At 46.6% G+C, this 18,246-nt stretch overlaps 2 protein-coding genes across 2 annotated transcripts; both read left to right on the forward strand.

Annotated features, from left to right (window-relative positions):
• The first annotated feature begins 6,018 nt into the window (after nt 1-6,018).
• Nucleotides 6,019-9,196, forward strand: LOC124696496 (guanine nucleotide-binding protein subunit gamma 1). Its single transcript, XM_047229220.1, has 4 exons — nt 6,019-6,144; nt 8,423-8,475; nt 8,597-8,641; nt 8,723-9,196. The coding sequence occupies exons 1-4, from the start codon at nt 6,019-6,021 to the stop codon at nt 8,805-8,807; spliced, it is 309 nt and encodes a 102-aa protein (XP_047085176.1). The 3' UTR covers nt 8,808-9,196.
• A 326-nt stretch (nt 9,197-9,522) lies between these two features.
• LOC124699455 (pentatricopeptide repeat-containing protein At2g42920, chloroplastic-like) lies at nt 9,523-11,214 on the forward strand. Its single transcript, XM_047231753.1, has one exon. It carries the CDS (start codon nt 9,579-9,581, stop codon nt 11,148-11,150), a length of 1,572 nt encoding a protein of 523 aa, XP_047087709.1. The 5' UTR covers nt 9,523-9,578; the 3' UTR covers nt 11,151-11,214.
• Nucleotides 11,215-18,246: the final 7,032 nt, after the last annotated feature.

Genomic DNA, 18,246 nt, shown 5'->3' on the forward strand with positions numbered 1-18,246 from the left:
CGTAGCCCTTCTGACTCCGCCTCTTCGTCTATAAGAAGCCCCCTGACCTAAATCTTCGATACGGAAAAGCCACGGTACGAGAAACCTTCCAGAGCCGCCGCCATCGCGAAGCCAAGAGCTGGGGGACAAAAGTCTCTGTTCCGGCACCCTACCGGGACGGGGAAGTGCCCCCGGAAGGCATCTCCATCGACACCACCGCCATCTTCATCAACGCTGCTGTCTCCCATGAGGAGGGAGTAGTTCTCCATCGAGTCTAAGGGCTGTACCGGTAGCTATGTGGTTCATCTCTCTCTCCTATGTACTTCAATACAATGATCTCATGAGCTGCTTTACATGATTGAGATCCATATGATGAGCTTTGTAATCTAGATGTTGTTATGCTATTCAAGTGGATTTTACTTATGTGATCTCCAGAGACTTCTTGTCCCACGTGTGTAAAGGTGACAGTGTGTGCACCGTGTAGGTCTCTTAGGCTATATTTCACAGAATACTTATTCACTGAGTTATGATTTGAGTTGGATGTCTCTATGAAATTGTGGTGTGTTAGTACCTCCTATGAATGCACACAGTGACAGCGTGGGGTGTTTATTAGTACTTGGGAATACATCTTTAAGGTTTGCCTACATGATGAATTAGTGTTCGTTATCTTGCCGTAGAGTAATTCAGAATAGCATAGTGAAGTGCTTATTTATATTCCTTTATGATTGCAATGTGCTTTATATCACTATTAATCTATGTGCTTGCTCTAGTGATGTTATTAAAGTAGTCTATTCCTCCTCCATGATGTAATGGTGACAAGTGTGTGCATCATGTAGTACTTGGCGTAGTTTATGATTGTAATCTCTTGTAGATTATGGAGTTAACTCTTACTATGATAGTATTGATGTGATCTATTCCTCCTTTCATAGTCTCGTCGGTGACGGTGTGCATGCTATGTTAGTACTCGGTATAATTGCGTTGGTCTATCATGCACTCTAAGGTTATTTAAATATGAACATCGAATGTTGTGGAGCTTGTTAACTCCGGCATTGAGGTGCTCTTGTAGCCCTACACAATTAATGGTGTTCATCATCCAACAAGAGAGTGTAGAGTGGTTTTATTATGTGATCAATGTTGAGAGTGTCCACTAGTGAAAGTATGATCCCTAGGCCTTGTTTCCAAATACCGCAATCATCGCTTATTTATTGTTTTACCGCATCTTTACTTCCTGCAATATTACTACCATCAACCGCACGCCATCAAGCTATTTTCTCGGCGTCGTTACTATCTGCTCATATTCGTTCATACCACTTGTATTTCACTATCTCTTCGCCGAACTAGTGCACCTATACATCTGACAAGTGTATTAGGTGTGTTGGGGACACAAGAGACTTCTTGTATCGTGATTGCATGGTTGCTTGAGAGGGATATCTTTGACCTGTTCCTCCCTGAGTTCGATAAACCTTGGGTGATCCACTTAAGGGAAAACTTGCTGCTGTTCTACAAACCTCTGCTCTTGGAGGCCCAACACTGTCTACAGGAAAAGGAGTGTGCGTAGACATCAAGCGGCACATGTCGAGTTAACACCAGTATCCCGAGATCATGTCCAGGGACGTGATCTTGAAGTAGGTTCTTGCGGGATTGCCACAAGAGCAGTTAACTGGTACCTGATCCGTCAGATGAACCAGCCCCATTTACCATTATCCCTGAACAACATAGATAGCAACGGCCTGGAGTCCATAAAACGAGGGGCTGCGCCCAGAAATATAGTCAAGTTCTTTATCGAGTAGTACAACTTGAGTCTATGTCCAGGTGCAAGCACCTGCCCATAGGCTCGGGGGCTACTCTTATCGAGAGTATTGTTCACCCTCCCGATAAGATACAAGACAGAGGAAAAATTGTGGTGTCGATTAAAGCAAGTTGAGCCTACACCCAAGTGCAAACACTTGGCCGTAGCCTCGGGGGCTACTCCCATCGGGAGCGCTGGCCGCGCACCCGATAGAAAAATAACTTCGACATCATCTATGACAATCAAGGTTTGGAGACTCAACTCGATTCTACGACTCGAGTGGAGCCTACTCCCATCGGGAGCACATGGATTTCATCAAGTCCTCCAGAAATATAGTTAAGTTCTTCATCGAGTAGTACAACTTGAGTCTATGCCTAAGTGCAAGCACTTACCCATAGACTCGGGGGCTACTCCCATCGGGAGCGCTGCCGCGCACCCGATAGAAAAATAATTTCAAGAATCGTCGACATCATCTACGCTACACATGATCTACGACATGGACCTCGCCTTTGGAGATGATTATTCTTGGAGTCTCTACGCAAGTCTTCGACTTCCCTAGACACTCGGGGGCTACTGACATGGGTATACCCTTCGGGTACCAATTATTAGTATACCTAGATCGGCTCGGCCCAATATGGAGAAGGCCCAACAAGGCAACCCGAAGAAGTAGTCGACTAGGACTCTTGTAAAACCCTAGGCTGGTTGCATATATAAAGCTAGCCAGGGCACCCGAAATAAGGAGGACAACATATAGACAACAGATAGACAGCATAGCTCCGCCTATGGCGGCACCCTGTAAACAGACATATGATCATATACTGGATTGCTAGCAGCACGTAGGGATCCTCCACCGAGGGGACCCGAAGCTGGGTACGTCGTGTGCGTAATCTCGCTCCCGGAATCTCCATCGTCGCTCTCTCCCGAAACCCAAGTCTACAACATGTAGGCATTGGCGAGTTGATCCCTCGTCACACACCCCCAAGGCAGGATATAAAGGTGTTGAGGAAGAGCAGAACACCTACTCCACCCGATACAACATGTAAGAAAAAAGGCACCGCTTGAAGTTGACGGAGCTCTCAACCGTGAACGAGCCACAGTGAAGAGATGAAGCTAAACACTGACTAGACGAGGCCAATGGCCAAGGTGGCACCTTGAGGAAGGAAAATACACTAGAGCGCATCCACCACTCGATCCCAAGGATCATGGTTTTCACCCGGAGAATCTCAGAGGCGAAGAATTGCGCGACAGTGCCTTTAATAAGGCATGACACCCATGGATGCCACCCGAGTCGGTCTGGCGAGAACCATACAAGTTTTCACCGTGGCAAACATTGTCCGCATCCGAAATGTTGTACTGCCAGACTACCCCACCACCACCACTAAACGCTAATCGCCAGCCACCCTCACGACCATGACAATCAGCCAGCACCCGAACCGTAGGCTCCACCCATGAACACCATAACAAGCACACCCATGGCCGACTCCCCATCACCAGCTATGACCCTCTCTTTTATGCCATAACATACAAAGTCCACCCACTCCATCCACCAAGAACCCTCTCCAAGGCATGGCCAGAGGGAACCATATATGGGCAACATCGCCGCCGTAGGTACCCACCCGGGTGTCACACACCAGGCCACGTGTGACAAAAGCCAGTTCTAGGAACTGCCCATACACCAACGTCTAGGTTGGTGCCGCCGATCGCCTACCAACAACACCTTCAGATGGAGTTGCAACCATCACCCCATCAGATGTAGCCATAAAAAAGCCAGTTTCTTGAGAAATACACTAATTCCAAACGATTTCGTAACATTTACCATGTCCACCATGTCATTCCCGTGATTACTTGGAAAACGGTGAAGTCTCCCGGACAACGGATCTGACAAGTACGCCAATCATCATGGTAACTCATGGATACACAAAACCAAAAATGAAAAGAGTCAGCAAGGGCTTGTGCTGCATGAGCATAGGTAAATGCTTGCGTTCGGCCGACCGATCGGCGTCCTTGGATCGGTCCCTCCCGCTCGCGCTGGCATCGCGTGCTTTTGCCTGCCTCGCGCGGTGTAGTCGCTAACCTTTTCTTCCGCGCATAGCCGCTTGCATGCAACTCACGCTCTAGCTTCCTCGCTCTCGCATGCAGAGCACACATGTTCACACGTATTGGACCACAACTGATGCAGCTCTTTTTGTCCACTTCCGTGGGTGCTACTATGCGTGTGTAGTACTAGTACTATTAGCATATGGGTTAAAAAATGATGTGACCTCATAGGCTACCATTAATTTGCTAAAGAATGAATTTTATGACACTTAGCCAGCTACTAACCGTGTTATTTTCTAGTGCGACGCTAAAAATATGTCAATGGTTTATTACTGTTATATTTTCCCTTGACACGTCATGTCTGGTCCGTGTTCAGCTTCGAACACACGAATGAGATGCTCCTTTAGCTCTAGGTGTATGATGAAAAAATGTTGCGATCTAATTTCGATAAGGCTAAGATGAGTCGAATTCATCACGAGTGAGCTCGATCCGGTGACATTGGTTTGCATCTAAATAAACCTTCTTCGGCGCCGACGGGGAACCCTCAAGCCGAATTCATAGCCGACAATACTAAATCAGTGTGCTATGGACTATAGTACAACCAAGTCTTTCTGTTAATTATTTGTTGCTTATGGTCATTATTTTTGTAACAAACACCTATGAGTTTTGTTGTGAAAGCATGGTCTAGATTTGGTAAGGTTTTTTTTGCATAGGTTTGTTTTTTCTCTCAAAATTACTGATGTTGCTTACGCTCATTATTATTTTGTAACAAACTCATGTGAGTTTTGTTGTGAAGACAGACGCGAGATGTCGTAAGGGTTTCATGTGCGTTTGCTACAAATTTGTTTTTCTCTCGAAATTACCAATGTTGCTTACGCTCATTATTTTTTGTAAGAAACCCATGTAATTATTGTTGTGAAGACATGCGCGAGATGTTGTAAGGGTTTTCTGTGCGTTTGCTACATATTTGTTTTTCACTCGAAATTAAAGATGTTGCTTACGCTCATTATTTTTGTAAGAAACCCATGTGCTTTTTGTTGTGAAGACACACACGAGATGTTGTAAGGGTTTTTGTGCGTTAGTTACAAGTTTCTTTCTCTCTCGAAATTACTGCTTGCTTACGCTCAATAATTTTGTAACAATTCCATTTAATTTTTGTTATGAAGACACACGCGAGATGTTGTAAGGTTTTGAAGGTGGTTAGCTACAAGTTCGATTTTTTTATTGTAACCATTTACGATTTATGTAAAGTAGATGGTAATTTTTGTTATAAATAAACCTACAGCAAAATAATTGTTGCTAGAAAAGTGTGCCCAAAATGTTGCAAACATTTTCCACAATTTTATTGATCCACAAAAAAAAAAGCTTATGATACTCTACCACTGTTGCAACATTTTCTATACTTAATTAGGTGTGGAGCTAGCTAGATTAGAGATTTAGCAAGTAGAATAGGTGGAACCCACCATGTGAGCAGCGCCATGCACCGGCAAAGCTTGGATACTCGTGCAAGGTAGGCTACATGCCTACAGCTAGCAGCCAACCTTTTTTACTAGGTTACACATGCCTGCATGCAAAGCATCGAACCTCTCCGCACGCACGATCAAAGACAACATGCAACTTTTTACCAGGCTGACGCAATTACAACTGCAATAAAAGCGACATGTCCTGGGGGTAATCCTCGACCATACGATGCGTGAAACGAGTCAGCGGTTTTACGACCGATCCGGGGGCAGGATCGGTCGGCCAACGCCTAGCACTACCCATGAGCATATACGTTCTCGTATTGTATCCCTGGTCTGTTTTGGCGGCACGCGTTAAGACTGTTGTTTTATAGAGAAGAGAGACGTCACTAGAACCAGATTGATTAGAATTCAGAACAGCACTTGTCTTGTAACGTAGTCGGGCCGGCGGGAGGAGGTTCAAGTGTAGTTTGACCAAACCCACATCCATTGCAAAAAAAAAAAAACCTCCGTCCGTCCATCGTCGTCACAAAGCAAGGAACCTTTTCGAAAGCCAAAAACAAAACCTTTCCGCCGTCCGTACCCGTGACACAACTTCTTCGCTCCGCAGCGCAACCCACGCACAAGCATCTTCCTTCCTCCGCCAGTTTGTGCTCCCCAGCGGAGTGCGCGTGCCTGCCCCACCGGATCGCGCGCGCACCCACACGCGCTGTTGTCGAACAGCACGGAGCCGAGGCCCTCTCGCTACCGGCGATGCAGGCCCCAGGCGGTGGTGGTGGCGGCGGCGGCGTTGGTGGAGGGGAAGCGGGGGACATGCGGGGCCGGCACCGGATCCAGGCCGAGCTCAAGAAGCTCGAGCAAGAAGCACGCTTCCTCGAGGTCCGCCTATGTCAGCTGCTGTCATTCTTTTGTTATCTTAGTTCTCTCTGAAAATTACTTTGACAAGTTCTTGTTGCCTCCAGTAATGTTTCTTACTGGCAAACTCAGCATTCCCCCCTTCATCTAGTTCCAAATGGGCGAAAGCTTTTCAACCCAGTGTTCTAACAATGTAAACCCAGTGTTCTAAGAATTATGGAATGGAGGGAGTAGTTTGCACTAATTTTCTTCGATTCCCATTCTTTATCCTACTTCTACACCAAGAGCATTATGTCATTGCTGACCTCCCAGGTTCTTGCGTCGTCATCCCTCGTCTGCACTTTCTTTGTCCCATAGGTAGAGGGCCGCCGCCCGCCGGCGGGGTGGTTGGAGGGAAAGCGGTCAAGCACATGTGCATATTCGGTGTGCTTCGCTCTGCTCCCCGGTCATGCGCACCTGCTCCACACATCAATTTCTTGCGGCAAAGATTCAATTCCGTACTATTTTGTGGGCCTTTTCTCTGATGAGGGGTACAAAATGTACAGATCTAGCCTATTTGTAGTTTATTATTAGGGGGGTTTCCAGTTTCTTTCCTGAAAGAACAAAACCAAAATTCTGCCTGCATCAAATGATTGAGCACAGTGTACTACCGGAGAATTAACTACTAATAATGCACATGGGTCAGGCACTCCTGCTGGGGGACCTTTTGCATGGGAAACCAGGTTTTCTAATTCGTGCCATTGTTAGATCCAATCTTTTAGAGTCATTGGAAGGAGAAATCGATGCTGGATCAATGTGGTTATCGAAACAGAAGTTTTTTTTTCTTCTGAAGTACTATATCTTATTATATAAAAATTAAACCTGACCAGACAAGAACTGTAATAAAGCATTTTCAGTTGATGCCTTAGCATCTTATCCTGGATAGTCATAAGTTTTAGCAAAACTTCAAGAATGTGTGCTCGTGTGGCTCGTAAACCTTGGAATCTGCTTAACTAGGGCTATTTGAAAGTATGAATGTAAACTTGGATATGAGTTATTCCACTGACAACGCACTACAGCAGTTCTTAATTACAAGTTACGGAGCACCAACTTGGCTAGTTATTTAGCTTTTGTAGTATGGAAATTGTTTCGATTTCTTTTGTACCGCATACCAGTTGCAACACGCAAGAACATGGTGATGCCACCGCTAGCCGAATATGAAGGTCCTATATGAACAGCTAGAGAAACATTTCCTATGTCTTTTGAGTTATTAACATACTTCTAATCAATTGTGTTTCTACATTGCACACAGTTTCTTTACCGAACTATCTTCAAGACCACAACTACAAACGTTTAGTATCAGACATTCTAAGCTATAACTAATGATGAATTATTTGAATTTCCTTATCAATCTATATGCTCTTATCTTAAAATTCTTACAATTGGAAGCCAGATGAACATCATCGTGTACTCTCCTTTTGGATAGTCTAGATTTCGGGGACAACGAGCATAGCCTTGCTAATGCTAGATAGGTTCTACACCATAAATGTGTTTCATCCTCTTTAGCTAAATCCCCTGTACTTCCTTTTGCGAAGTATTCTTACAAGTTCAAACTACCATGAATGGTTCATATTTGGTGGTAAATCATGTTGCCGGCATACTACCATAGTATAAACAGTTATATTATCCTTTGTAGTGTTTAGCTTACCCTACTTAACTGAGTTAGTCGTGTATGTACTACCTAGTGAGTGAAACTAGTAAAGATTTATGAGAGTTTACAAATTAGTAACTGCAATTAATAATACTGTCGGATTCAGTCGTTTGAACCCAAGATTGTTAATCAAGCAGTACTACCTATTTTGATTGTTAAGTCTTAACAAAAAAATTATGTCTGTTAAACCCTTAAACAATTGGTTGTTTTATGCTGGTATGGTTGTCCTCTGAAATAGTGATAACAATGGAGTACTCAAAATTCGACTTGGTTGTCACCATCTTTATGTGCAAATAACTGAGCATTGGTGATACTTCACTTGACAAGTTTATTTTGAACACTGTGCTCTAGCTGATACATTAGCCGCAAATGTATGGCCTGAAAAATATGTCACAGTTTTAAAGATAAAATCATATAAATTACATAATAGTGTTGCTAGTGATAGATTTTACTATATATCTTCACTTTATGTTCTGGACTTCATTATCACTAGATCTGGAACAGAGTATTTTTTTCTTAAATTTACCACCGGTGGGGTTTTATTTTCTTAACAAAAAACCCGTCTCCTATATTTTGCCAAACTGCTAATTTGCTCAACTGGGCTACATGCAGGAGGAACTTGAAGAGCTAGATAAAACGGATAAGGTATCGGCAGCATTGCAAGAGTATGTGTCAGAAAAAACTCAAACAATTGGATTATTACTCTATGGTTTTAGTTCTTGAAAAGCACGTATAGTGTGTATTGTTGATAAATGGAGATTGACTGTATCGTTAACCTTTTGTCAGGTTTCTGGTAACAATTGAACGCAAAGCAGACCCTCTACTTCCAGTGTAATAAGCATGGAAATATCATATTATTTGTCTAAATATATCTATTCATAATCTTACAACTTCTCTTTTCTGTTAGCGCAGAACTACTGGAGCTGCTTACCAGTCTTGGGATAGGTGGTTTGAAGGTCCGCAAGACCTGCGTAGATGCAAATGCTGGTTTTTGTGATCATTGCCAAGAAACTCAGAGTTACACCAAAAAGCAAGCAGCTATCGTAACTTTGAAGTGTAATTGTTTTCCTTGACGCTAGCATGAAGGGACCTTTATCTCAGGTGAAGAAACGACCCTTTCCTCTGAATGAGTTCCTTGAACAATCTCTGTTCAAGGAGTGGTATGAGAAGGGAACTGTGGGATACATAAGCAACATTGAGGACTGACTACAAGTTTGTGCTAGTACAATAAACTCTTACTATTAGATTCCTGTGCATTGCTATATTTCTGTTGTTGGTTAAGTATGAGATCTTAGCTCAAGAATGTGTAGCCAGAGCATTCATTTTCGTTTAGCTATCACATCATGTTGTTGAACAATTAGAAATAATTGTGACAGGGAAAATTTACTTCAGTTATTTTTCTCTCTTATTATGAGTTAGTGACAACAAATCATGGATGTGAAGGAACATTTGCTCTTTTTATAGGCTAGACATTTGGTATGTATGTGAGTCTGATTGCAACATGAGCAATATTTGTATCTATCACTTGAATTTTATTTTAGAACAACCCACTGGAGCCTGGCCGGACTTGCCTAGAAAGCCCAAACTAAATTTGGCCCAGCCAAATACCAGCAAATAACACTAGAGAATTCTGTTCCAATAATCCTAGACTTAACCTGATAGGCCACAAGTGAGGATGCACCTTATCCGAAGAAAGCCATGGCAGTGGCACGCACAAATCACCACCTTCACAGGCAAAAAACCCGAGCAATTACCAGAACAACAGAGGATGGCAATGGCGCCATTGCCCGCACAAGCTTGCTCGTCTCCCTCCTCCACCACATCACCTCTCCTCCCTTCCTCACCGTCCATCTCCTCGTTTCTTGCCTCCCACCCGGCCCTCACCCTCCTCCACACGCAATGCGCCACCATGGCCCACCTCCGCCAGCTCCACGCCGCGCTCGTCAAGTCCGGCCTAGCCAAAGATCCCATCGCCGCCAGCCGCGCCGTCGCCTTCTGCGCCGGCGAAGGACGCGATGCCGCCTACGCCGCGCGCCTCGTCAGGTACCACCGGAAGCCCAACTCGTTCATGTGGAACACCGCCATAAGAGCGCTGTCCGACGGTCCCGGACCGAACGCCGCAGTGGCGCTGTTCCTCGACATGCTCCGGTCGCCCACGCCACCGGAGCGTCGCACGTTCCCGTCGCTGTTCGCGGCATACGCGCGCCTCGGCCGCGCCGACGACGGCGCGGCGCTCCACGGCATGGTGCTGAAGCTCGGCCTCGCCGGGGACGCGTACACGCGCAACTCCATGATCGCCATGTACGCATCCTGCGGCCGGGCCGACGAGGCGCTGGCGCTCTTCGGGCAGTGCCAGGCGTTCGACGTCGTTGCGTGCAACAGCGCGATCGTGGCGCTCGCGAGGGCCGGGCGCGTCGACGAGGCGCGCGCGGTGTTCGACGGCATGCCGTCCAGGACCGTGGCGACGTGGAGCGCCATGGTGAGCGCCTACTCCCGCGCCGCCAGGTGCCAGGACGCCGTGGACCTCTTCTCCGCGATGCAGGCGGACGGCGTGGAGCCGAACGCCAACGTGCTCGTCAGCGTCCTCGGCTGCTGCGCCAGCCTCGGCGCGCTGGAGCAGGGCGCGTGGGTGCACGCGTACATCGACCGGCGCGGCGTCGCCGTGAACGCGCTCGTGGTGACCGCCCTGGTGGACATGTACTGCAAGTGCGGCTCGATACAAAAAGCTCGCCAGGTGTTCGACACCTCTAGGTCGCAGGGCTTGGCCGTGCTGTCGTCCTGGAACGCCATGATGCTTGGGCTGGCAGTGCACGGGCAATGGCAAGATGCTGCCGCCTTGTTCTCCGAGCTGGAAACTTACGGGCTGAGACCTGACAACGTCACCTTCATCGCGATCCTGATGGCGTACGGCCACTCCGGCATGGCCGACCAGGCGAAGGCTCTGTTCGTGTCAATGGCGAGCGACTACGGCGTTACGCCGGGGATTGAGCACTACGGTTGCCTCGTCGACGCGCTCGCACGGGCCGGAAGGCTCCGGGAGGCCGAGGACGTCATCCGGGCAATGCCGATGAAGCCGGACGCGGCCATTTGGGGTGCCCTGCTCTCCGGATGCCGCTTGCACGGCGACGCCGAGGCGGCGGCGCGTGCGGCACGGGAAGCCGTGGAATGCGATCCACAGGACAGCGGCGCGTACGTGCTTGCGGCAGGTGTGTTGGCACGCGACGGCGAGGTCGGGCGCGGCTTGGGCGTTAGGGAGAAGATGAGGGAGGAGGGGGTGGCCAAAGTGCCCGGGTGTAGCATGATCGAGGTGAACGGTGTTGTGCACGAGTTCGTCAGCTAGTACACTACACTACAGTGTTGTGGTACGCAAAAACACATGAGGATATCGAGTTAAAGGTGGATGGATACATATATAGTAAAAACGTGTAGCTTTAGAGCATCTCCAGCCGCGTTCCCAAAGCGTCCCCAAACCGCGCCGAATTGAGCGTTTGGGAGACGTGTTTTGTTCGTGCCGTCTTTGGGGGACGTCGCTCTCCAACCGCGTCCCCCAAATGCCGCCCCCAAACATTTAAATTACTTTTTTTTTAACACAGACCCATTTATCAAATATAGCATATGAATAAAAATGTTTGCGAGGATTGTTTTCAAATTAAATTACAACAAACAATAAAACAAGTAAACAAATATAATAAATAGGGGTAGATGCTACATCAAGGTGCCACGGTATTTCCTTTGATCCTCCACAAATGCTCAACGAGATCAGCTTGAAGTTGCTCATGCACATTGCTTGTCACGGATCTCTGCGTGCATGGCGATAAAATCAGCAAAATCTGCGAGCAACTCATGATCAACCACCGCAAGAGGGCCTTGACACTCATAGGGACCAACATGTGACCTAGCATGATTCTTGCGGTCATCCTCGATGATCATGTTGTGCATGATCACACAAGCCTCGCACCACCTCCCACATTTGGTCGTGAGACCAGCTTAGAGCAGTGCGGACAATGGCAAATTGTGCTTGAAGCACACCAAATGCCCGCTCGACATCCTTCCCGCAAGCCTCCTGTCGCGTAGCAAAGTGAGAATTCTTCGGACTCGATGGATTCGAGATTGTTTTGACAAAAGTGGCACATTTTGGATATATACCATGGGCTAGATAATAGCCTTTGGTATATTCGTGGCCATTGATCTCATAGTTGCATGGTGGAGCATGCCCTTCCACTAGTCTGCTGAACACCGGAGACTGCTGCAACACGTTGATGTCATTGTGTGATCCCGCCATGACAAAGAAAGAATGCCAAATCCACGAGTCATAATCTGCCACAGCTTCAAGCACCACACTCGCAATATCCATGACGGCCTTTGTATATACCTTGCCAAGCAAACGGGCAGTTCTTCCATGCCCAGTGCATGCAATCGATGCTTCCAAACATTCCAGGAAATCCTCTAGCAGCATTTTGTGCCATGATCCTTGCGGTCTCTTCCTCGCGTTGGCCCTCTCAAATAGTATTTGCCAAACTTTCCCACCACAGCTCGGCAAAACTTGTACATGCACTCAATGGCAGTAGACTCACTCATGCGAAGGTAGTCCTCCTGTGTATCGGCAGGTGCTCCGTATGCAAGCATCCTCATGGCGGCGGTGCACTTCTGAATCGACGAGAACCCGAGGACGCCTACAGCGTCGACCTTGAGCTTGAAGTAGGGGTCGAACTCTCGAACGCCGTGGAGGATATTCGTGAACAGCCCCTTGCTCATCCTGTACCGGCGCCGAAAATTGTCGGCCTATGTTGCGTCGTCGGCGAAGTAGTCGTTGTGCAGCATGGCATGCCCCTCCATCCTCTGCCGGGGCTTCGACTTCTTTCTTCCCGGCGTTGATCCTCCGCGGCGCGGCCTCTTCCTCTTCTCCGCCTCAGCGTCGAGCAATTCCTGGAGGGATGCGATGATCAGCAAATGCTCCCGCAGGTCGTCGTTGAAGGCTTGCTCGTCCTCCAGCAACAGGGCAACCATCTCATCGTCGCTGTCCATGGCTGAAGCAAAATCAATGGTTAAATTTGCGCTGAGGCAGACGACGCAACAAACAGCGGCCAATCGCGCCTACCTGGCAAGTCGTCGAGCACCTTCTGTGCGTGGAGGTGGGGCGGATTTGACGGCGCGTTCTGGGACGCGCTGGCGACGCGGCGGCGGCGACACGACCGGCGGGAGCCCCAGCCGCGACAACGGTTCCGACTCTCAGCAGAGATCAGACGCCCAACCGGCCGGGAAATCCAGCGGCGGCGGTGGGGTGGGAGGCGCGGAAACGAAGGAGCGACGAGAAAAGAGGCGCGAACCAACGGTTTATGCAAATAGTCGCCGACATGTGGGAGCCCTCCTCGCTTTTCGTTGTGTCCGGCGTCCCCGGTGCGTCCCCTGTGGGACGGGGACGGGCTCGGGGCGCCGGACACCGTATCGGACCGCGCCGGACAAAAATGGGCTTTGGGGGACGCGGCTGGAACACATTTTTTTGTCCGGCGTGCCCCAAAACCCTTTGGGGGACGCGGCTGGAGATGCTCTTATATCCATCAATTTGCTAGTTTTGCAGATTTAAGGGGGTTAGTCGAAAAACATAGGATTATATTTGAAGAACACATAACATTTGTAAGCTTACATATTTGGTTGGATTGAATAGATAAAATATAAAGCAAAAGGACGAATCGTTTTCCTTCGGTGAGAAAAGAAGAAGAGCAATGCTACATCTACGGGACAGACTTACGAAATGCAACCTACCGGATTATGTGGAGGTTGAAGAGAAACTGCATCTCCTAATTTCGTAAGTCAGTCCCGTAAGAATCCTTACAACTCTAGGATTATTGAAAGAAGAAATCCGTCATCACCATCTGCCCATCTCCGGTCTGAATGACACGTCCTTGCCTCCTCTGCTCCCTGCATCGGCAGCAGGATGGGGTGAGAACCACGGACCTAGGCTTGGCATACGGTAAGATTTCTAAAGTTAGAGATTGGTCAACCAACATCAATATTATTGGTGACTATAGTGGTGATGTGCGAGACAACGATAAGGTATACCAACCTCCCCATCCACCTCGTTGGCAGCAATCTCGCTGATGAGCGTTGATGAAGGCGGGAATTCTTCTGGTCGCTGCATCAATGGAGTAGTGGATCTCATTCAGTCTATGCGTGTTACATATTTGATGTCAAAAGATTCAAATCAATTGAAGATTTCAATGGTGATGACATCAGCTTTGTGGCGCTGGTCCTTAGGGGCACGTGCACGAATACTTCCTGACTATCATCAACAATGTTAGGCTGGCTCCGATAGGGGAGCGACGACAACGAAACGTTGGAGGCTCGTTCTGGCATCGATAGTGGTTGTTATGTCGATCAAGAACCTTGATATATAGTGTTTACTATGTTTGGGGTACTACGAACTTCTTCTGAACTTCTATAATAGATCTAGATTCTTCTTGAAAAAATAGAAACTCAAAAATAGTTGTAAGAGTGGAGCCGTATAATGCTTAATATGACCATCTTATCTTTATTATTATTGCATGTGATCAAAAGAAGGCAAAATAACATGTTATATAACGTAGATACCTTGGGGGGCGGGCGCGGTATATGATTGGGCAGTTGAAACAAGAGAAACTCAACATGCCATCTCTTATTGATGATTTAGAGGCAATTGCGGAAGTAAGACCATTGACAACGCATGAAACTGATCTTAAAAGTCGGTATAATGCAAAGTTAGCTGGTCTTCTACGCGAGGAGGAACTCAAATGGTATCAACGATCTAAGACTCAGTTCCTGCACGAAGGAGATTCGAATACGAGATATTTTCGTAGTGTCGCCAATGGTCAACACATGAAAAAACGTATTCATTCTCTGGTTCAGGACGAGGGCACGATTGAAGGACACCAACAACTCAAATCATACATAACATCTTATTATAAAGGTTTGTTTGGCGTCCGTGAAGAATCAGATATATCCTTGGATGAATCTAGGATAGATGACATTCCACTGGTGTCCCAAGAGGAAAATGCTATTCTGATTGCTCCATACTCCGAGGAAGAAGTCAGGAAAGCGGTTTTCCAAATGGAACATAACAAGGCGCCAGGCCCCGATGGCTTTCCTGCCGAGTTTTTCCGAAGCTTCTAGGATACCATTAAAGGGGATTTGATGTAGTTGTTTGCTGAATTACATGATGGACAGCTGAAACTATTCCGTATTAACTTTGGTGAGATTATATTACTACAAAAGATTAATGAGGCGGAGAGGATCCAACCGTACAGAGCAATTTGTTTACTTAATGTTTGTTTTAAGATTCTCACCAAGGTTGCTACTATAAGGATTAATTCGGTGGTTGGTCATGAGGTGAGACCTACTCAGACGACCTTTATGCAAGGTCGATACATCCTTGATGGAGTTTTCACGTTGCATGAGACAGTTCATGAGTTACATTGGAAAAATTTGAACGGAGTTTTTCTCAAAATCGACTTTGAAAAAGACTATGATAAAGTTAAATGATCTTTTAATCAACAAACTCTCAGAATGAAAGGTTTTTTTGATGAGTGGTGTTTTAATTAATAACTTTATTTTTGGAGGAACTGTTGCCGTGAAAGTCAATGATGATGTGGTTAAATAATTTCAAACAAAGAAAGCTTTGAGGCAAGGTGGTCCATTGTCACCGATGTTATTCAATATTGTGGCGGATACGCTAGCTATTTTAATTGAGTGTGCAAAAGTTGATGGTCAGATTGAAGGAGTAATTCCCCACCTGGTGGACGATGGACTATCTATTCTTCAATACACCAATGACACAATTCTTTTTATGGAACATGATTTAGAAAAAGCAAGAAATCCGAAGTTAATACTTTCAGCCTTCAAGCATTTGTCATGTTTTAAGATTAATTTACATAAAAGCGAATTGCTTTGTTGGGGTGAGGACTAGCACGATGCAAACCTTAATGCCGAACTTTTTGGTTGTGGGATTGGCTGTTTTCCAATAAGATATTTGGGCGTTCCGATACATTATAGGAGGCTCACTTTGGCAAAATGGAAAATAGTCGAGAAAAGAATACGAAAACACCTTAGTAGTTGGAAAGGAAAGTTTCTATCTCTAGGAGGAAGATTAGTTCTCGTAAATTTAGTACTCACAAACATGGTAATGTATATGATTTTTTTCTTCCAACTACCTAAAGGCGTCGTGCATATATTGGATTATTTCCGGTCAAGATTCTTTCGGTAGGAAGATAGTGAGAAGAAAAAAATACCGGTTGACTAAATGGAGTGTTGTTTGCCACCCCAAAGATCAAAGTGGACATGGTGTTCATGATCTTGAAGTTAAGAACAAGGCCCTGCTAGGGAAATGGTTGGCCAGGTTGTGAACTAAGGATGGCGTATGGCAAAACTTGTTGCGGAGAAAGTATATCGGCTCAAAAGCGATTTCTCAGGTTAATTGGAAACCTGGTGATTCTCATTTTGGGCTGGTGTTATGGCGACTAAGAAACACTTTTTCCCGCATGGTTTGTTCTCCATTAGGGATGGATGCGAGAAAAGGTTTTGGGAGGATATATGGTTGGGATTAACCACCCTTCGAGAACAATATCCAGCTTTGTATAATATAGTACTCCTACTTCATAAAGGAGATACCTTACGCAAGGTGATGGAAACATCTCCCCCTTCTATGATGTTTAGGCGAGATATTATTGGACCGCGATTGGCCTCCTGAAATGAATTGCTATAGAGATTAGCTTCAGTCCATTTCATACAAGGGTCCGATGAATTCCTCTGGGAACTTACCAAGAGTGGGGTATTCTCAGTAGGATCCATATATAAAGCTTTGATAGAGCCCATTAAACATGTTTAAATAACATATCTATATGGAAGATGAACATACCTCTGAAAACTAAGGTGTTTTCTTGGTATCTTCGTCGTGGTTGAATGGACCGTTACGACTAAAGGGGGGGGGGGGGGGGAATAGGCGCTACTCAATTTTATGTTTTTTTTTCGGTTTTTAGATAGGCAGAAGTAAAGGTGTTAACTTGATAGTAAATGTGACCCTAGAATGATGCGATGCAATACGGCAAGTAACACAAGTAGTAAAACAAGAAGATAAACAAGTATGAAAGAACGGGACAACCGGGCCGGAGCGAAGAGACGAGGATTTGTTTCACCGCAGTTCCTCCCACAAGAGGGAGTATGTCTGCATTGAGGAGGTGTGGACCACGAAGGTCCAACGGCCACACAGGCCTCTCCTTATTCCTCAAGGAAACCCCACAAAGGAGTTCCCTTTTCTCCACTAACAAATCCGATCGAGGCGGCTATTACTTCACACAAGGTTGGGGCGAGCTCCACAACAACGTAGGATCCCAACACCCTATGGAACCATCACAACCCAAGCTAGCCTCCATAGGAGCTCATCTCCAAGGGATTCCACAATAGGAACCCTAACTACAAGATCCACAAAGGATTAGGTGGGATTGTGTAGATCTTTCTTGGTGGGATGATAGATCGGGGACTCCTCCACCACTCCTTAAAGTATGAGCTTGATTGGTTGGATGAGGAGAGAGATCCTCAAGGTTTGAGCTTCACAACAATGGAGGAGAGAGAGTTTCAAGGTGCTTGGGCGAGCTGGGGAAGAAGACACCTCATATATAGGGTCGTTCAAAACCCAGCAAATCAACTCATCCCGCCTGACCGGTACTACCGCCCTTGCGGGCAGTACTACCGCTCACGTGTTACCGTTACCCCTCCAAGATGGGAAGAACCCGCACGACCGGTACTGCCAGTCCTTGTACCGCTTGAGGCACCGGCCTCAAGAAAATGTGGTACTAGGGGCAGAACTTCCGCAACTTGAGACTCCAAGCGGTACTTGACCGGTACCTCGACCGGTAGTACCACGAGTCACTCAACATGTGACTTCGAGCGGTACTTCCGGTGCAGGTACCGCACATGTACCGCTAGGCTTCCAGGGGGTTTTCTCTAACAGGCGGTATCGACAGCGGTACTGCAAGCGGCAGTACCGACTCTGCGGGAGAGCCGGTAGTACCGTAGCTGCAGTTCCAGCTGACGTGTACCTGATGCTGGTGGCGGCGATTCTACCGCTCCCAGCACCGGTACTACCGGTCAAATGGGACTCATGTGATTTTCTCAGCCCCATGAAATTCCTCCTGTTGTTACAACAAGACACACACGCAAGTAACATAAAAGCCTATCACACTAAACTAGCTATGATCTTGGTCTTCCAAAACTCGAGTGGGTCATGAGTATACCGTGTACCTACAAGCATATGAGAGACTACACACACGGTGATGTTATATTCTAGTATTTTTAACAAACACACAAAACACTTACGGAGAGCATTCTCTTTCAATCTCCCCTTTTTGGTGGTTGATGAGAACACAAGAATTTGCAATATATCACAAGATATCATGGTAAGAGCATGG

The sequence above is a fragment of the Lolium rigidum genome, chromosome 3 (genome assembly GCF_022539505.1).
Source record: "Lolium rigidum isolate FL_2022 chromosome 3, APGP_CSIRO_Lrig_0.1, whole genome shotgun sequence".
In the NCBI taxonomy this organism is placed as follows: Eukaryota; Viridiplantae; Streptophyta; class Magnoliopsida; order Poales; family Poaceae; genus Lolium; species Lolium rigidum.